The 16,879-nt window shown below is 62.3% G+C and overlaps 1 protein-coding gene across 3 annotated transcripts in view; it reads right to left on the bottom strand.

The window, feature by feature from the left end:
• Nucleotides 1-9,190: 9,190 nt before the first annotated feature.
• Nucleotides 9,191-16,879, bottom strand: part of RARG (retinoic acid receptor gamma) — a 65,440-nt gene continuing 57,751 nt past the window's right edge. For all 3 annotated transcript variants that reach the window (XM_084610770.1, XM_084610771.1, XM_084610769.1), the window contains 5 exons: nt 14,380-14,540; nt 13,163-13,339; nt 12,775-12,979; nt 12,391-12,549; nt 9,191-11,944 (listed from right to left, as the gene is read on the bottom strand). In XM_084610770.1, coding sequence (XP_084466896.1) covers nt 11,763-11,944; nt 12,391-12,549; nt 12,775-12,979; nt 13,163-13,339; nt 14,380-14,540 — 884 coding nt within the window. In that variant the 3' untranslated portion in view covers nt 9,191-11,762. The remainder of the gene's footprint in view (nt 11,945-12,390; nt 12,550-12,774; nt 12,980-13,162; nt 13,340-14,379; nt 14,541-16,879) is intronic.

Here is a 16,879-nt window from a genome sequence, read left to right as displayed (position 1 = left end):
CAGGACAAAACAAACACTCACCCAGACACACACTCTACACGTGCACCCAGGCCTCTCGCACACACACCCTTCACACACACACTCTGGCGTCCCTGCAGCAGTAGCCATGGCGTTTGGCCTGGGAGGGAGCCGTCCCAGTGCAGACGGGGCCCAGGGGCTTTCACCTCCAGGGAGCTGGTTGGGGTCACCCCGGGGTGGGCTGTGGGGACAGGAGCTGACACACACAAACCCCACCGCTTCTGCTGCAGTGAGGACACTGGCTCAAACCCATGCCCCCACCTGCCCAGCCACACACCGCCCTGGAGATTCCCACACATGCCCTCTCCCCGTGCACTGTGTGACCACATCAGCCCAGGCTTTCCCCCGTGCCCCCGAGTTTTTGATGCTTCCTTTCCACCTAAGGGATATGAGCAGAGGCGGCCCAGAGCCGGGCCTCAGGCACAGCCCTGCCCAGAGCCTCCCCCTGCTCCCCCCACGCCAGGTGCCTGTCAGAGGCAGGAGCTGTGGTTAGCACAGGTTTCGCCCAACTTTCCCTCCACACGCGATCACGGCAGAGCGGAAGCAGGTGGTCAGAGCACATGACTAGACCCAGGACTCCTGGGTTCTGTTCCTAACTCCACCGCTGACTCACCGGGCGTGGCCCTGCTCTGTGCCTCAGTTTCCCCCTCTAGCCGGTGGGATTTGGAGCTAGACACGAATGAACCCAGCCTCCCACCCTCTCCTAAGAACGCACAGGCGAGGAAAAGGAAGGTGATTGATTTCGCAGATGCAGAATGCGTCCAAGGCCAAGCTGGGAATAGAACCCAGGAGTCCTGACACTCAGCCCTGCCCCCTGCTGCTCTAATCACCGGACACCACTCCCCTTGCAGAGCTGAGACTAGAACCCAGGAGTCCTGACACCCAGCCCCTCCCAGCTAGGAAATTGCATCTTATTGCAACTGCAGCTGCTAGCAACTGGATCTTACAGATTCAGCGATTCCAAGGGCAGACGGGGCTGTTGCGATCCGCTAATCTGAGCGCCCGTAGCCTGGGCCAGAGAACTGCCCCCAGCTCATTTTGAGAGCCGACCTCTTAAACGAACATGCCCCAGCCTGGTTTTAAAAGGCAGCTTCCTTTGGCAGCGAGGTGGAGAGAAGCCTCCAGCCCTCAGCCCTCTCTGCGGCGTGTCAGTACCGGACACACAGCTCAGCTCCCTCTCAGCCTTCTCTCCCATTCAGCCTCTCATCAAAAGGCTTCTTTGTCAGCCCCTGGATCTGTGTTTTGAACTCGCTCCACCCCCGGCAGCGTAGCGCCCGGCACTGGCCTCAGGATTCCAGTACAGCGCCGGGCGCAGAGGTGCGAGCGCGTCCCTACGTTTGCCTACCAGTCCCCTTCAACGCCTAGGGACCGCACTGACCCTTCCGGCCACGGTGTCATGCTGGGAGCTCACACTGGGGCGATTATCTACAATGGCCCCTAAATCCTTCTTGGGGGCACAGCATCCCCAGACAGAGCCCACGCCCTGGAGGCAGTCACCTGGGCGTCCACCTTGCCTGGCATTTGCCTGGGTTAAAGGGCATGGGGTTGCACTGTTCGCATTTAACCAGGCCATAACAGCAGCCCGTCGGGCCCAGGATTGACTCCCCCACCAGCCTTTGGTCCCCAGCAAAGCTCTTGCGGCACCATTTCGCTCATTGCTAGTTCCTCGGCTGCAGAGCGGCACTTCCCCTTTACAACCAGCCGGCCCCTGGGGCTGGTTCTGTTCCCATGAGCACCAAACTTCTAGGAGGAGATGGAAGGGGAGTGGGGTCTAGTGGATAGAGCGGGGGTCTGGAAGTCAGGACTTCTGGGTTCCTTTCCCAGCTTGCAGAGGAGAGTGAGGTGTAGGGAGTTAGAGCTGGGAGTCAGGAGCCCTGGGTTCCATCCCTGGCTTTGGGGTGGAGTCCAATCGGTTAGAGCAGGGGGACCTGGGAGTCAGGACTCCTGGGTTCTCTTCTTAGCTCTGGGAGGGAGGTGGGGTCTAGAGAATTAGAGTGGGGCGGGAGCTGGAGAAGTCAGGACTCCTGGGTTCTCTTCCTAGCTCTGGGAGGGGAGTGGGGTGTAGGGAGTTAGCGCTGGGAATCAGGACCCCTGGGTTCCATCCCTAGATCTGGGAGGGGGTGGGGTCCAATCAGTTAGAGCGGGGGAGGGGCGGGAAGCTGGGAGCCAGGGCTCCCGTAAGTCTACAAATCGGAAATAACAAAAACTCAGTGACAAACAACATCCTCGATGCTCCAGCCCACAGCGTGACACAGAGGCCAGCAACGCCCTGGGAAAGGGCCCCTGGCTTTAGGGGAACGAATTTCCAACCCGGCTGAGAGCCCCTGGCCCAACCCACCAGGCACTGAACCGGGGACGACCAGAGCTAAAAGACAAGATGCTCCAGAGGGAGTGAAAGACCCAAAACTCATTGGTTAGAGGCTGCAACAACCCATCTGCGGCTCGGGCATGGGATGGGGGTCAGATATCCCACTCCCCAGTGGGGTACAACACCCAAACTGCACCCTAGGGCACGACACAAAGGTCTGTCGCCTGGCACAGCCCTCTGCCAGACGTCCATAGGAGCGTTCACAAACGTGGGACATTGCCCGAATTTTTCCATGAAAGAATAAAGGTTTGAACTGATTCCCCCTGGGCCTCAGGGCCAATCCACACACAGGCTTGGCAGCAAAAAGGGCAAATCCAAAGCAACTCTGCCATTTCGGGGTGTGAGCACTCCCCTTCGGAATCAGAGCAGCTAAAGCTGGGGGAGTGAAAGGCAGTTTGTTCCTGACCTCAGCTCAGGTCGGTTTGGGTACAAGTGTTCCCACCCAGACTAGCCTGGAAATAATGGAATTGCTTCAAATTTACACCAGACCAGCTTGAAATGAGCATCACAGCTTTCTGCTCCTGGGGCCGGGGGTCTCTGGGGTGTGAATTGGCTAGCTGGGACCCGAAGGCTGAGAAACCTCAAATTTAACAAAGAACGCTTTTCTCCACAGAGTTCATTGGGTGCTGGAGTTTCATAGGGGCGAAAAGACAGCTAAGGGTTTTAAACAAACCGAATACAAATCTCTCCCCCTCTCAGCATCTGCAGTCAGTGTCTGAGCCCATCTGTCCACCAGCTCCCTAGTCTTCCTTAGCGTTTCCCAGGGGAGAAAAAAATTGAACTTTCTAACATGCAAACAAACAGCAAGGCCAATTCTGGCTCTCACAGACCCCTCCCCAGACCTTGCACATTGAACATCAAGAAGCTAAAAGCCCGTTGCTGGTCACCTTTTTATGGGCCTCAGAGCATGGCAGTGCCGGGGCAGGGGTGGGATCAAAGCCTTTGGATCACACAGGTTCTATATCCCCATTGCATGGGGATCTGTCTGCCCTGGGACCTCACAGCATCCTGCACCACACCCGGGTAAGACAGGGTTTGGTACAGCTGTGCGAAACCCGACAGTGAATGGACAGAGCATGGAGCTGGCTGGAGGCAGATCGGGCTCCTTGCCCACAGTGGGGAAATATCACCCCACCCCTGGGGCAAAGTGGAGAGGATTTAGCAGGCTCAGACTGAGGGGGAGCTGAGGCTGATTTTGGTCCAACGCTCTACAGCCCTGGCTCTAGCTCAGCCCCCGGGGATCGGGGGGATGCAGGGCTGGCTGGCGTGATGTCCCAGGCCTGTGCTGTGGAGTCAGGCTAGTCTATCTCAGTGGGCCTTGGAATCTACGGCACAGCCTTCATCCCATGGGATTCAGCTCCCAGACCCCAGGTGCAGCCACCCCAGCCCAGCTGCAGCCTCGCGACTTTCTGATGCCAGGTGCAACGGCTGACTCCAGTTGCAGAGCACAGAGCTGGGTGGAGACCCCTGCCCCGTGGACAAGTGCTGTGTCTCATAACCCGAGAAGTGGGGGATGGCTCTGGCCTGGCCGGCAGAGACACACCCCTCTCCGGCCCGGGGTAGTGGGGGGCAGCGATCCCAGCTGTGTGTGCAAAGCAGCACAGATGGGGCCCTGGATACTAAGGAGATGAGTACATTACATAGAAAGAAAGAAAGAAAGAAAGAAAGAAAGAAAGAAAGAAAGAAAGAAAGAAAGAAAGAAAGAAAGAAATGGTGTATATTGGGATGGATTGATAGAGAAAGGAAGGTAGAAACAGATAGAAGATACAGAAAGAGAAAGCTAGATTCGTTCTCGGGAAGAAAGAGGCTGTGGATCGGGTGTTCACCTTTCATGCTCTCACAGTATAAGCGCAAGGGAAGATTTAACAAGATGTAAAAGGAAGAATGTTTGCAAAGGGGAGAATTTTATCAGTACCGGGCATATGCACCATGACACTGGGCGGGATGGAAAGTGCCGGGGTTCAGAACCCACCTTGTTCAGGGCAGGAGTAGCCACTACTTGAGCGGTCATTGAGCAGTCCCGTTGGGAGAGTCTAGCCGCTGTGTCAGTTTCCCTACATTCCCCCTGAGCCAGGCTGTCAGATCTGGGCCACTGGACACAGATCAGTGTCACGCCACCCCCACCCCGTTGCGGCCCCTGACCCGCCCAGCCCCGGACAGCTGTTTGGGTCAACACTCACAGCTCAGACCCCCCAGCACCCAGGCTGTTGGTTCCAGCAGTGGGATAGCAAACAAGGGCACTCACCGGCTTGAATGGAGCCCCCGGGAAAGGGGGATCCCAATGTCTCCTGGGGACCGGCCAGCCGTGGGGCGCTGTGTAGCTGCACTAGCCACAGTCCTTCCTCCTTCAAAGGCAGCTGTGCACTGGCTGCAATTTGCATGAATCTTTTGTGATAGGAAACCAAAGCCGTGCAGTGCAGTGGAAATGGTTTGGGGGGGGGAGAGCAAGGGGGAGGGTGCCATGGGGGCTGGGTGGGGAAGCACAGGGGGCTGGGGGAGAGAAGGAAAGAGCCGTGTGAAGATTGAAAGGAGATACAGGGGCGTTCCCAGGGCTGGGCCAGTGGGGGGGGGGGCTGTCGGGCAGGACTGAGGGGTGTCGGCAGGGCTGGGAGGGAAGCCCAGGGCTGGGCCAGTAGTCAGGACTGAGATGCCCATGGTCAGGCCGTGACACCCCGGGGGCCTGACCTCGCAGCCTCTGGGTTCAGAAGCGAAACCTTCTGTGGGGCACCAGTAAGGCAATAGCAGTCCATGAAACTCTTCTGTGGCCCAGCCACTAGAGGGGGACACTGAGCATGGGTCAGACATGTACAAGCGTCTGGGGGAGGGGGGCTGTATGTATGCAGGAGGGGGCAGGCGTGACCATGTCTGTAGCGGGCTGCACGTATGTGTAAGTGGGGCATGTGCATGGCCGTGGTGGGGGCTGTGAGCAGGACTGGGGGGGGGCAGGGAGGCTGTGGATGTGGGCAGAGCACGGAGGTGTGGGGCTGGGCAGGTCGCAGCTGCTCAGGCTGAGTGAACCGCCCCCCCCCCATTGTGCTGGTTTCTGGCTCTTAGAAAACTTCCCGCCCCTGTGGCCACAGAGGGTTTTTTCAGCTTTAACTGCCTCCTGCAGCAGCCCCCCCACCCCCCGCCGCGCCTGCATCCCCCCCGCCCCCACCCCCAGCTTGGAGAGATACATGAACCCCACTCCAGGCTGCAGGAATGGAGCCAGCTGGGAGGGACACGGGAGGCTGCACCCCGCATGGGGGGGGAAGGGGCTCTGCACCCTGCCCCTCCTGCCCCCCCGGACTAAGATCTGTCACCACTCACAGGCCAGGCAGGGTGGGGCCTGGTCAGTACATGGGTGAGAGACGCCCCGGAAATCCCAGGGAGCAGGGGATGGGCTCAGCAGGGTGCGCTGTCTCCTCGCAATTTGTGCTGGCCCCCAATGCCCCAGCACAGCGCTACGGGGTGCTGGGCTGGGGGGCTCAGTAGGAGGTACCATGCTGAGGGGCGGGAGGGAAGGCTCAGTAGGGGGTGCTGGGCTGGGGGGCTCAGTAGGGGGTCCCATGCTACAGGGAGTGGGGGGCTCAGTAGGGGGAGCTGGGCTGGGGGGGCTCAGTAGGGGGTCCCTGGCTGCAGGGAACAGGGGGGGTCAGTAGGGGGAGCTGGGCTGGGGAGCTCAGTAGGGGGTCCCATGCTGCAGGGAACGGGGGGGTTCAGTAGGAGGAGCTGGGCTGGCGGGCTCAGTCGGGGGTCCCTGGCTGCAGGGAACGGGGGGGGGCTCAGTAGGGAGAGCTGGGCTGGGGGGGCTCAGTAGGGGGCACCATGCTGCAGGGAGCGGGGGGAGGTTCAGTAGGGGGAGCTGGGCTGGGGGGCTCAGTCGGGGGTCCCTGGCTGCAGGGAGCGGGGGGGGGGGAAGTTCAGTAGGAGGAGCTGGGCTGGGGGGCTCAGTCGGGGGTCCCTGGCTGCAGGGAACGGGGGGAGCTCAGTAGGGGGAGCTGGGCTGGGGGGGCTCAGTAGGGGGCACCATGCTGCAGGGAGCGGGGGGGGTTCAGTAGGGGGAGCTGGGCTGGCGGGCTCAGTCGGGGGTCCCTGGCTGCAGGGAGCGGGGGGGGAAAGTTCAGTAGGGGGAGCTGGGCTGGGGGGGCTCAATCGGGGGTCCCATGCTGCAGGGAGCGGGGGGGGGTCTCGGTAGGGGGTGCTGTGCTGGGGGGCTCAGTCGGGGATCCCATGCTGCAGGGAGCGGGGGGAGTTCAGTAGGGGGAGCTGGGCTGGGGGGGCTCAGTCGGGGATCCCATGCTGCAGGGAGCGGGGGGAGTTCAGTAGGGGGAGCTGGGCTGGGGGGGCTCAATCGGGGGTCCCATGCTGCAGGGAGCGGGGGGGGTCTCGGTAGGGGGTGCTGTGCTGGGGGGCTCAGTCGGGGATCCCATGCTGCAGGGAGCAGGGGGAGTTCAGTAGGGGGAGCTGGGCTGGGGGGGCTCAGTCGGGGATCCCATGCTGCAGGGAGCGGGGGGAGTTCAGTAGGAGGAGCTGGGCTGGGGGGGCTCAGTCGGGGGTCCCATGCTGCAGGGAGTGGTGGGGGGGGTCTCTGTAGGGGGTGCTGTGCTGGGGGGCTCAGTAGGGGGCGCTGTGCTGCAGGGGGCTGTCTCCACCCCTCCTTTTCTCTGCCCCCTCCATCACTACAGAGGGACGGAGGTTGTCCCCCCCCGCTCTCCTCCCCCTTAACCAATAACCCCCACTGTCGAGTGTTTAGAATCTACCTCCATCCCCCCCCACCACGCGAAGCTGCCGCCCCTCTGCTGCCCCCTGCTGGCCCAGGCCGGTGGGAGCATGAGGGGAGTGAAGCAAAAAGCAACGGGGCCGCACAAAGCTGGGGAATGGCGACCCCCAGTGGCCGGCAGGGGTCACTGCAAGACCAGGAATGGCAGCCGCTGAGATCTGACCTGGACCAGGGAGCGATGTCACCGGGGTCTTCCCCCCCGGCTCCAGCCGAGGTCTGGCCTCTGGTGGCTGTGCTGGGTTGGCAGGGGCAGCTGCGTTAGCCCCATGGCGTTTATTAGCTAGGAGACCTGAGGCCTCTAGCATCAGCCAGATCCAGCCCGACCCACTGCCAGCTCGAGATGGCATTGGCCGCTGGGTAGCCCAGGGCTGGGAGAGCAGGCGGGGGGCTGCGGGTCAGGAATGAGGGGCACCAGCAGAGCTGGGAGGGGGGCAGGGCTGGCAGGGGGCTGTGGGTCAGGAATGAGGGGCACCAGCAGAGCTGGGAGGGGGGCGGGGCTGGCAGGGGGCTGTGGGTCAGGAATGAGGGGCACCAGCAGAGCTGGGAGGGGGGCGGGGCTGGCAGGGGGCTGTGGGTCAGGAATGAGGGGCACCAGCAGAGCTGGGAGGGGGGCGGGGCTGGCAGGGGGCTGTGGGTCAGGGATGAGGGGCACCAGCAGAGCTGGGAGGGGGGCAGGGCTGGGAGAGCTGGCGGGGGGCTGCGGGTCAGGAGTGAGGGGCACCAGCAGAGTTGGGGGGGAGGGGGGCACAGCTGTTCTCAGAATTCGGGGGCACTGACAAGTTTAAAAAAAGTGTGTGGGGGGACTCATCAGCTCCACATCAGTCCTGCCCCCTGCTCCCCATAGCTGCTCCTCTTGCATCTCCAGAGTTCCCGGTTCCGGGGGCTGCAGCAGGGTCCCCCCTTCCCAGGCTGGGTGTTGCATGGCGGGCTGGGCAGAGCTGCTGGGGCTCTTCCCACGGCTGATGCAGCAGCCCCCACCCTCTGGCCCTGCACCCTGGGGCCAAAGCAGGGCTGGGGCTGTTTGCAGCACGTCGTGGTGTGTGGACGGGCCCAGCCCATGCCAGGAAGCTCTCCAGTGCGGGACGATGCGGCGTGGCTGGGAGAGCCCACAGCGGAGGGGTGGAGCGAGGGCTACTGCCCGGGTGTGTCTGTGTGGGGGTCATTACTGCAGAACCATCCGCATTCAGGAAGGCAGGGCACAGCCAGGACACCTGGGTTCTATTCCTGCCTCGTCACTCTCCTGCTGTGCCTCGGTTTCCCCTCGCTCCCTTTGTCTAGTTGGATCCTGGGCTCCACCGGGCAGGGAACGTCTCTTGCTCTGGGCAGTGCCTGGCACAGCGGGGCCCTGAGCTGGGCTGGCTAATGGCCAGGCTCAGCAAGCTGCAGGCAGCACTAAGACCCAGGAGGGGTGCTCCTTTCTTGTGTCAACATCGAACCCGGGCGGGGCTGGGGGTACCGCCCCCCCGGTAGATTAGACCTCCAAATCCAGCCTAGCTGTGTTCCTGGGAGGTCCAGCCATGGAGCCTTCTCCCCGCCTGCAGCGTCCACAGGGGTGTTTTATGAGGCAGGATTTGTGCAGCGTTACTTGTAGGCTGTTAAAGAGCTTCACCCCAGAGACAGCTGCATCTCGGCACCGGGCAAGGGAACCCTGTAAAAACAGCCCCCATGCCCCACCCCAGAGGCAACTGCATCTCAGCACCGGGCAAGGGAACCCTGTATAAACAGCCCCCATGCCCCACCCCAGAGACAGCTGCATCTCGGCACCGGGCAAGGGAACCCTGTATAAACAGCCCCCATACCCCACCCCAGAGACAGCTGCATCTCGGCACCGGGCAAGGGAACCCTGTATAAACAGCCCCCATGCCCCACCCCAGAGGCAGCTGCATCATCTCCACCAGGAGTCCTTTGGAGCAGAGACAGGCTGGTGCCTCCTGACGCTAGGCCAGCGCCGCCCATCCCATCAGGCCGCGGCCGGGTGGGTGCTGACGGGCTGGGATGGCCAGGTGGGGGCGCCCCACACACCAAAGCAGGAGCTGGCGGGGCTGAGTTTCCATCACTTTATTTTGCAAAAATAGAAAAGTCCCCTCTGCGAGAGCTGGGCAACAAGGGGGTGGGCAATGGGAAAGGGGCTTTTCTTTTAAAATACCATGTAAAGCTTGGCTGTAAACATGACCGAGGGGAGTGGGGGGGGGTGCAAAGCCCCCCTCCCAGATCCCCCCTGTAACAGGGTCCTTGGCTTTGGTTTAAGGTCTGGGGTATTTCTTTTTGGCAGCTCAACAGGATCAGGGAGCAGCAGAGATTTGGGGGGGGGGGATGGGGCTGTGTCTCATGCCAGGGCGGGACCCCTGGGGCTCCCCCCGCCCCACTCTCTGTTGGGGTAGGGGGCAACTGGGTCCCTTTCCCAGGATGAAGATAGGCCAATAAATAACACAGGGAAAGTGCTGCCAGGCTGGGAGCTGCAGAGGCTGCAGGGGTCAGCACGTGGCTACAGCTCACCCTGCCCCTGCAGGCCCCCCCCACCCCCGGCCAGGCTCGCAGGCATGGGACACCTGGCAAAGGTGGCAAAGTCTGGGCACCTCCCTTGCCCCCCCCCATGCTACGGGGCCAACCCCTCCCCCCACGATGCAGAACCTGCTTGTGAGGGTGGCAGCGGCCCCCTGCTGCAGGAGTCTGGAACTGCAGCCCCAGGACCAACAGGGGCCTTAGGAGGGGGCGAGCCCCCCGCCCCATTCTGTAGTGTAACAGCTCAGCGACCCTGCAGGGCTCCTTCCCCTACAGCTGGGGGGTGCTGAGGGGAGGGGGAGCCCACAGGGGCTGTGTGCATTGGGTGGGGAGGGCGGATTCAACCGCCACCGCTTCCCCCCCCCGCCCAGCTGGGGGACGACTCGGGGGGGTGGGTGACAATATTTCCTCCAGGGCAAGGAGTGGAGTGGAGGTTTTGGGGGACGACGCTGGCCCTAGGGGGGATTATAGGGGGAGTCAGGGTAGAGGTGCTATCTACTTTGGTCCACAGGGGGTGCTGTAGAGCAGCTGGGGCCCAAAGCGGCTGGGGATGATGTGCGAAGGCCCCCCCCCCCAGTGCTGCCCCCTGGGGCCGCGTTCCAGGCTGCTGTGCAAAGGGTTAGGGTGCTCCCCTCACCCCCGGCAGGGAGCAGGGTCCCAGCTGGCAGTGCCCGATGGTGCCCATTTCCGAGGGGCATGGGGGGGGGATGTTCCCCATGGATACATCATAAAGCAGCCTTGTTGGGGGGGGGGGGGGGGCTGAGGCCCTGGGAAGGTGGCAGCTCCCTGTCCCCATGTGACCCCACCAGCTCCTGCCCTCCAATCCCTGCCCCCGTGCCCCCCCCCCATCTTTGGTCTCTAGTGTTGTGTTCCCAAAATCATCAGCACCAAGGGGTGAGGCTGGGGAGGGGGATTGTGGGGGCGGGGTCAGGATTGAAGGGGAAGGTTAGGGGGAAATGGGTTAGTCAGGCTATGGGAAGCCATGGGGGGGGGTTTATGGGTAGGGAATCAGAAGTGGGGGAATCACAGGGGCAGGGTTGGAACTGGAGGTTATGGGGGGGTGGGGAGTCAAGAGCAAAAGACGCCCCAACTGTAGCAAACCTGAACAGCATCAAAAGCAAAACCAGATACAGCCCTACAGCCCTGGCCCCCTGCCTCTGGGCCCCCCCCCCCATCCCAGCAGAGCCCCCAGGAGACGGGACAGTGACCCCTCATCCCCCACCGCCAAGGAGTGATCCCAAACCATTAGCACGTTATACAACAAAAACATAAAATAAAATAAACCTCCCAAACTTGGACCTCGCCGCCCCCCTCTGAGATCCGCGTCCCCCGAAACCTGCAGGACACTGGGTGACGGGCAGCATCCATGCTGGGGCAAAGTCCCCCACGCCCCCCCCAGCTCAGCCTCCTTTCCCAACACGCCCAGGTGTTCTGGGCTTTCCACGGGCTGGCAGGGGCTGTTCCGACCCCCGCCTGTTCCCCAGCAATCCGCCGCTTCAGAGATCTGCATCAGTTGTCCCGGATGCCTGGGTTCCAGCGGGGAACGTCCGTTTAGGAGGCAGGGTCTTGACTGATCATGAGCCAGGAATCTGGAGGCAGCATCGTTGGGGATGCAGAGTGGGGGGGGCGACACCCCGACATCCCAGCCCAGGCTCACTTCCAAGTCTCTCTCTCTGGCTCCAGGGCACCCCCCGCCGGACGGGCAATTGCAGTGCTGGGACAGAGTGGGGGGCTCCGCTGAACCCCTCTCGGTCCATTTCCAGGGATCTGCCCCCCACCCCAGGCAGGCAGCTCCCTGGCCCAGCCTTGCCCCCACTAGATTTTTGGCTTGGAGTCAGACTTTGGAAAACAAAAAAGCTTGGGGGGGGGGAAAAAAGAGAGGCTCCAGACTGCCCCCCCCTCCCGAGAGAAGGTTAAGGCAAGAGCTACACCTCTGAGGCAGCACACAGACAATCTCCATTAGCTGCCCCCCAGCCCATGCCTGCCCCCCCCAGCAATGGGGGGCAGATTGAAGGCAGCTTTGGCTTGTTCGAACCAGCTGGGTGTTGGAAAGGGGGTGGGGTGCCTGAGGATGGGGCTTCTCCCAGTCCCCACCCCCCACTCCCCAGGGTGCTAGGGGGTCTCCTCAGGGCTCTTGCTCTCGGCAGGGCTCTCCTCAGAGCTGGGGGGCTCTGCCGATGGGGGCGGCTGCGACGAGTCATCCTCGAACATTTCGGGGTTTTCCAGCATCTCCCGGATGAGGGGGGGCATGGGGCCAGGGATCTCCATCTTCAGGGTGATGGCTCGCTCCGCACCTGCGATGGGGGTGGGGAGAAGAAAGGAGCAGTGAGCCGGCACTGCAGGAGGCTGTGAGCTTCCCCGCAGCAATGCCCTGTCAGTACCAGGTGGGAGACGGGTGCTGTGAGCTTCCCCCCAGCAGTGTCCTGTCAGTACCAGGTGGGAGACGGGTGCTGGGAGCTTCCCCCCAGCAGTGCCCTGTCAGTACCAGGTGGGAGACGGGTGCTGGGAGCTTCCCCCCAGCAGTGCCCTGTCAGTACCAGGTGGGAGACGGGTGCTGGGAGCTTCCCCCCAGCAGTGCCCTGTCAGTACCAGGTGGGAGACGGGTGCTGGGAGCTTCCCCCCAGCAGTGCCCTATCAGTACCCCAAGGACACTGGTGCCATAAGCCTCCACCCCAGCAGTGTCAGGAAGCACCAGTGCTGTGAGCTTCCTCCCCAGCAGTGTCCAGCGGACAGCCCGCACCTTTGGTGCTGATGCCTCGCAGATCGGTGATTTTCATCAGCATGCGGGGGAACATGTATGGCTTGCTGGGTCTGCGACGGCGGGCGTAGATTTTCAACGCTTCCAGCAACGGCTCCTGTAGCTTGTCCACCTTCTCTGGCTCCTCCAGGTCCATCCGATCTGTGGGGCACACACACGTTGGTTGTCACATCCCCATACCCAGCCCCCTCAAACCCCCATGGCCAGCACTCCCACAGCGCCCTCTGCTGGGAGAGGCCTGGCTGATGTAGCTGGGAGCTCCTCCCATGGCCAGTGCTCTTGCCCCACCCCCTACAGCGCCCCCTGCTGGAGAGGCCAGGGCTGCAGCAGCTGTGATGGCGTCAGTGTGCCCAGCACCCCCGGTACCTCCGCAGATGAGGCAGATGGCACTGAGCAGCCCCGTCTCGGTGTCATCCATCTCCAGGGGTAGCAGTTGCCCCGCGAAGGCGAACACCAGGTCAGTGAGGGGCCCGAAGCCGGCGTTGTGCATCTGGGTGCGGTTCAGGGTCAGCCCGTCCGAGAAGGTCATGGTGTCCTGCTCTGGTGTGTAGCGTGTACAGATCCGCAGCATCTGCCAGGGATGGGATGTGGGGTGAGCGCCGGGACCCACTGGGCCAGCTCCTCCCCACACAGTGGGCAAAGCCTGTTGAGCCCTGGGCTGGGCAGGGGCCCAGGGTCTCACCAAGCCACGGGCCAAGGAAGAAGAGACTCTAGGCAGCTGAGTCCCCCACTAAACCCCCAGGCTGCTCCTCACCAGGATGTCCAGGCAGGCCGCCTTGAGCAGGGTGATCTGGTCGGCGATGGTGAGGGTGGTGAAACCCGGCAGGCGCTTGGCAAACTCCACGATCTTGATGATGCACTTGGTGGCCAGTTCGCTGAACTTGTCCCATAGCCCCAGGTCCAGCTGAACCCGGTGATCGGCGCTGGAGTTCTGGGGGAGGGAATGGGGGAGAGGGGTTAGTGCTGCACCACAGGGCCTAGGTGGGGATCGTCTCCTACCCTCTGCAACTAAGAGCCAGAGGGTGACCTGCGGCTGCTGGGAGATTACCCAGCCGGGGCCAGGCACGGAACCTGGCACCCCGACCTCCTCTCCCTGCCAGGGCCAGGCCTGGAACTAGGCACCCCGACCCTTTCTCTGCGCTGGGCAAGGTATGGATCCTGGGTGCCCCAACCCACTCTTCCCGTCAGGGCCAGGCACGGAACCAGGCACCCCGACCTCCTCTTCCAGCTGGGGCCAGGCATGGAACCTGGGCACCCCAACCCTCTCTCCTCGCTGGGCCAGGCATGAAACCGGGCGCCCCAACCCCTTCTCCCAGCCAGGTCCAGGCATGGGGCTGGGCGCCCCGACCCCCTCTCCCAGCCGGGGCCGGGCACGGAACTAGGCACCCTGTCCCCGTTCTCACTGGGCTAAGCACGGAACCGGGCACCCCGACCCCTTCTTCCAGCCGGGGCCGGAACTGGCCACCCTGACCCCTTGTCCTCACTGGGCTGGGCACAGAACCTGGATGCCCCGACCCTCTCTCCTTGCTGGGCCAGGCATGGAACCGGGTGCCCTGACCCCCTCTTCCAGCCAGGGCTGGAACTGGGCACCCTGACCCCCGCTCCTCACTGGGCTGGGCATGGCATCTGGGTGCCCCACCCCCGTCTCCACGCCAGAGCCAGGCACAGAACCTGGGTCTGTAAGGGGCACCAGTGCCACCTGGTAGCCATTGTGCAGAATCCCGGCGCTGCATTCCCTGGGGATTGCGCACTCGGGGGCGCCGAGCAGCCTGGCTGAGAACAGCTCCCCCTTGTGACAGCAGTGGGCAGCCCGGGGTGGTAAAAGGCGGCTCTGTTATTCCCACAGGCTGAGCCCTGGGGCTCGGGGTGCAGGGACCCGGAGGCACGTTCCAATGACGGAAGCAGGGAAGGCAGAAGGGGGTTCCCAGGTGAGCTAGGGGAGACGGGCAGTGCCATGTGCAGGGGGCTCACCGTGGTGTATTTGCCCAGCTGGCACAGCGAGGGGAAGGTCTCCTGGTGGGCCTTGCTGACTTTCTGGATCAACTCCTCCAGCTCGGGAGTCATTTCGTAGCTGTCCACCACCACCTCCTCCTTCACATCCTTCTTCTTCTTGTTCCTGTCGTTCCGCACGGCTGCCGGAGAGGGGGCGGGGGTGAGGACACGGCCCCGAGTGACCAGCCCTGACCCTGGCTCAGAGTCCGTAGCTGGGAGTGTGTGTGGGAGCCACACGGTCGGGGGGGCATTTGGCCCTGGGGGGTCTGACCCAGCCCAAACACCCCCCACAGCTGGGACACTCCTCTTTAAAACAGAGATCACCAAATCAACCCTATGGGCCAGATCCCTGGCCCGTGTAAACTGGCGTGGTACCATTGACTTCGGTGGGGCTAGGCTGATCTGTAGGAGGTGGGGCTCTGGCCTGACCCCGATGGAGATACGCCCACCTACACCATATGGGGATCTGGCCCCACTGACTCCAACGCAGTGACGCCCATTTACACCCTATGGGAATCTGGCCCCACTGACTCCAACGCAGTGATGCCCATTTACATCATACAGGGATCTGACCCCACTGACTCCAACACAGTGACGCCCATTTACATCATACAGGGATCTGGCCCCACTGACTCCAACACAGTGACGCCCATTTACATCATACAGGGATCTGGCCCCACTGACTCCAACGCAGTGACGCCCATTTACATCATACGGGGATCTGGCCCCACTGACTCCAACGCAGTGACGCCCATTTACATCATACGGGGATCTGACCCCACTGACTCCAACGCAGTGATGCCCATTTACATCATACAGGGATCTGACCCCACTGACTCCAACCCAGCGACACCCATTTACACCCTACGGGAATCTGACCCCACTGACTCCAACGCAGTGACGCCCATTTACATCATACGGGGATCTGACCCCACTGACTCCAACCCAGCGACACTCATTTACACCCTACGGGGATCTGGCCCCACTGACTCCAACGCAGTGACGCCCATTTACATCATACGGGGATCTGACCCCACTGACTCCAACCCAGCGACACCCATTTACACCCTACGGGAATCTGACCCCACTGACTCCAACACAGTGACGCCCATTTACACCATACAGGGATCTGGCCCCACTGACTGCAACCCAGCGACGCCCATTTACACCATACAGGGATCTGGCCCCACTGACTGCAACCCAGCGACACTGATCTACCCTGGCTGGGGCTGGAAGGGCCACATGACCAGGAAGCTGCTATTGATGCCAGTCGGATCACACGCTTTGGGCGTTCCTTCTCAGCCTGGCTGTTCTGAAGCAGTGTGGGCTAGTGGTGGGAGGAGCAGCTGTGCCCGCAGGAGAGACCTGGGTTCTATTCCCAGCTCTGTTGGTTGACCATGAGCGACTCACTGCTGTCTGTATGCCTCAGTTTCCCCAAGTGCTCTATTTAGACAGTGCACCCCGTGAGACGGGGGTATTTTTTGCATTGCCATGGTGAGGGAGCATTTGGTGCATGTCCCAGTTCCTGGGCAGGGGGAAGCGAATCCTGTCTCTGCAGAGGGAAACATTCCCCCTGCCCCGGGGCCAACCTTGGTAACCCAGGTTTATACACTCTGGCGCTCTATCCCCTTTCCCAGCAGTTAATGCGCACGATCGGCACGGGGATGGCCCAGCAAGCATCTGCCCACAGCAACCTGCCAGCCCCCTCCCCTAGCGATGGGTGCCCCTTGAGGCTCATTTTCATACGTGGCCCTGGGGGCAGCCAGCGAGACGATGGGCATGCAGGGGTCGGCAAGGGGAGGGCCAGTAGGAGCTGGTCTGGGTGTCACCTCCTCCGAGCCAGGCTGCACTGGGCTGGTGTCCCCATGCTCCCCCTGCAGATTCTACACCCCTCGCCCATCCTGACCCACGGAGGCGGTTCGGCCAGTCCAGCTGGCCCCTGCCCACCGCGGTTCCCAGCCACCCTCCCCGCCTTCGCTTGGGAAACACCGAGGCTTGTGCTCAGCCCAAGGAAAACAGGAAGCAGCGGACAGGGAGGCCAGATAAAGCGCGGGGGGTGGGGGGGGAGGAGAGTGGGGGGTACTCGGATAAATGGGAGTGGGGGATGACATGGCATTGCCTGCTCCCCCAGGCTCTCCCCCTTTGCCCACAGCATATGCCCAGGGATCCCATCACGCCAAAGCCTGCTGGCTGCTGGCTCGTGATAGCTGCCCCCCCTTAGGCCTGCCCGGCACCCCAATAGCCCCTGTCTTCACAGTGCCCCAGCTGGCTAGACCCCTGGGGCATGTGTCCTGGGGGGGAGGCTGGAACCTGATTGGCCGTCCAGCTTCTAACACTGGCAACTGGCAGCCCAGTCTGATTGGCTACCCGGCTTCTAATGTGGGTTAAGAACCAATGGAAATGGATTCTGGTTGGCTGTCCGGCTTTGACCACGTCAGGGGTTCTCAAACTGGGGGTCAGGACCCCTCAAAGGGTCGCG

The sequence above is a fragment of the Lepidochelys olivacea genome (assembly GCF_965140295.1).
Source record: "Lepidochelys olivacea isolate rLepOli2 genome assembly, chromosome: 20".
Classification (NCBI taxonomy): domain Eukaryota; kingdom Metazoa; phylum Chordata; order Testudines; family Cheloniidae; genus Lepidochelys; species Lepidochelys olivacea.
The sequence above is the reverse complement of the archived record's forward strand: the minus strand, read 5'-3'. Positions and strand labels throughout refer to the sequence as shown.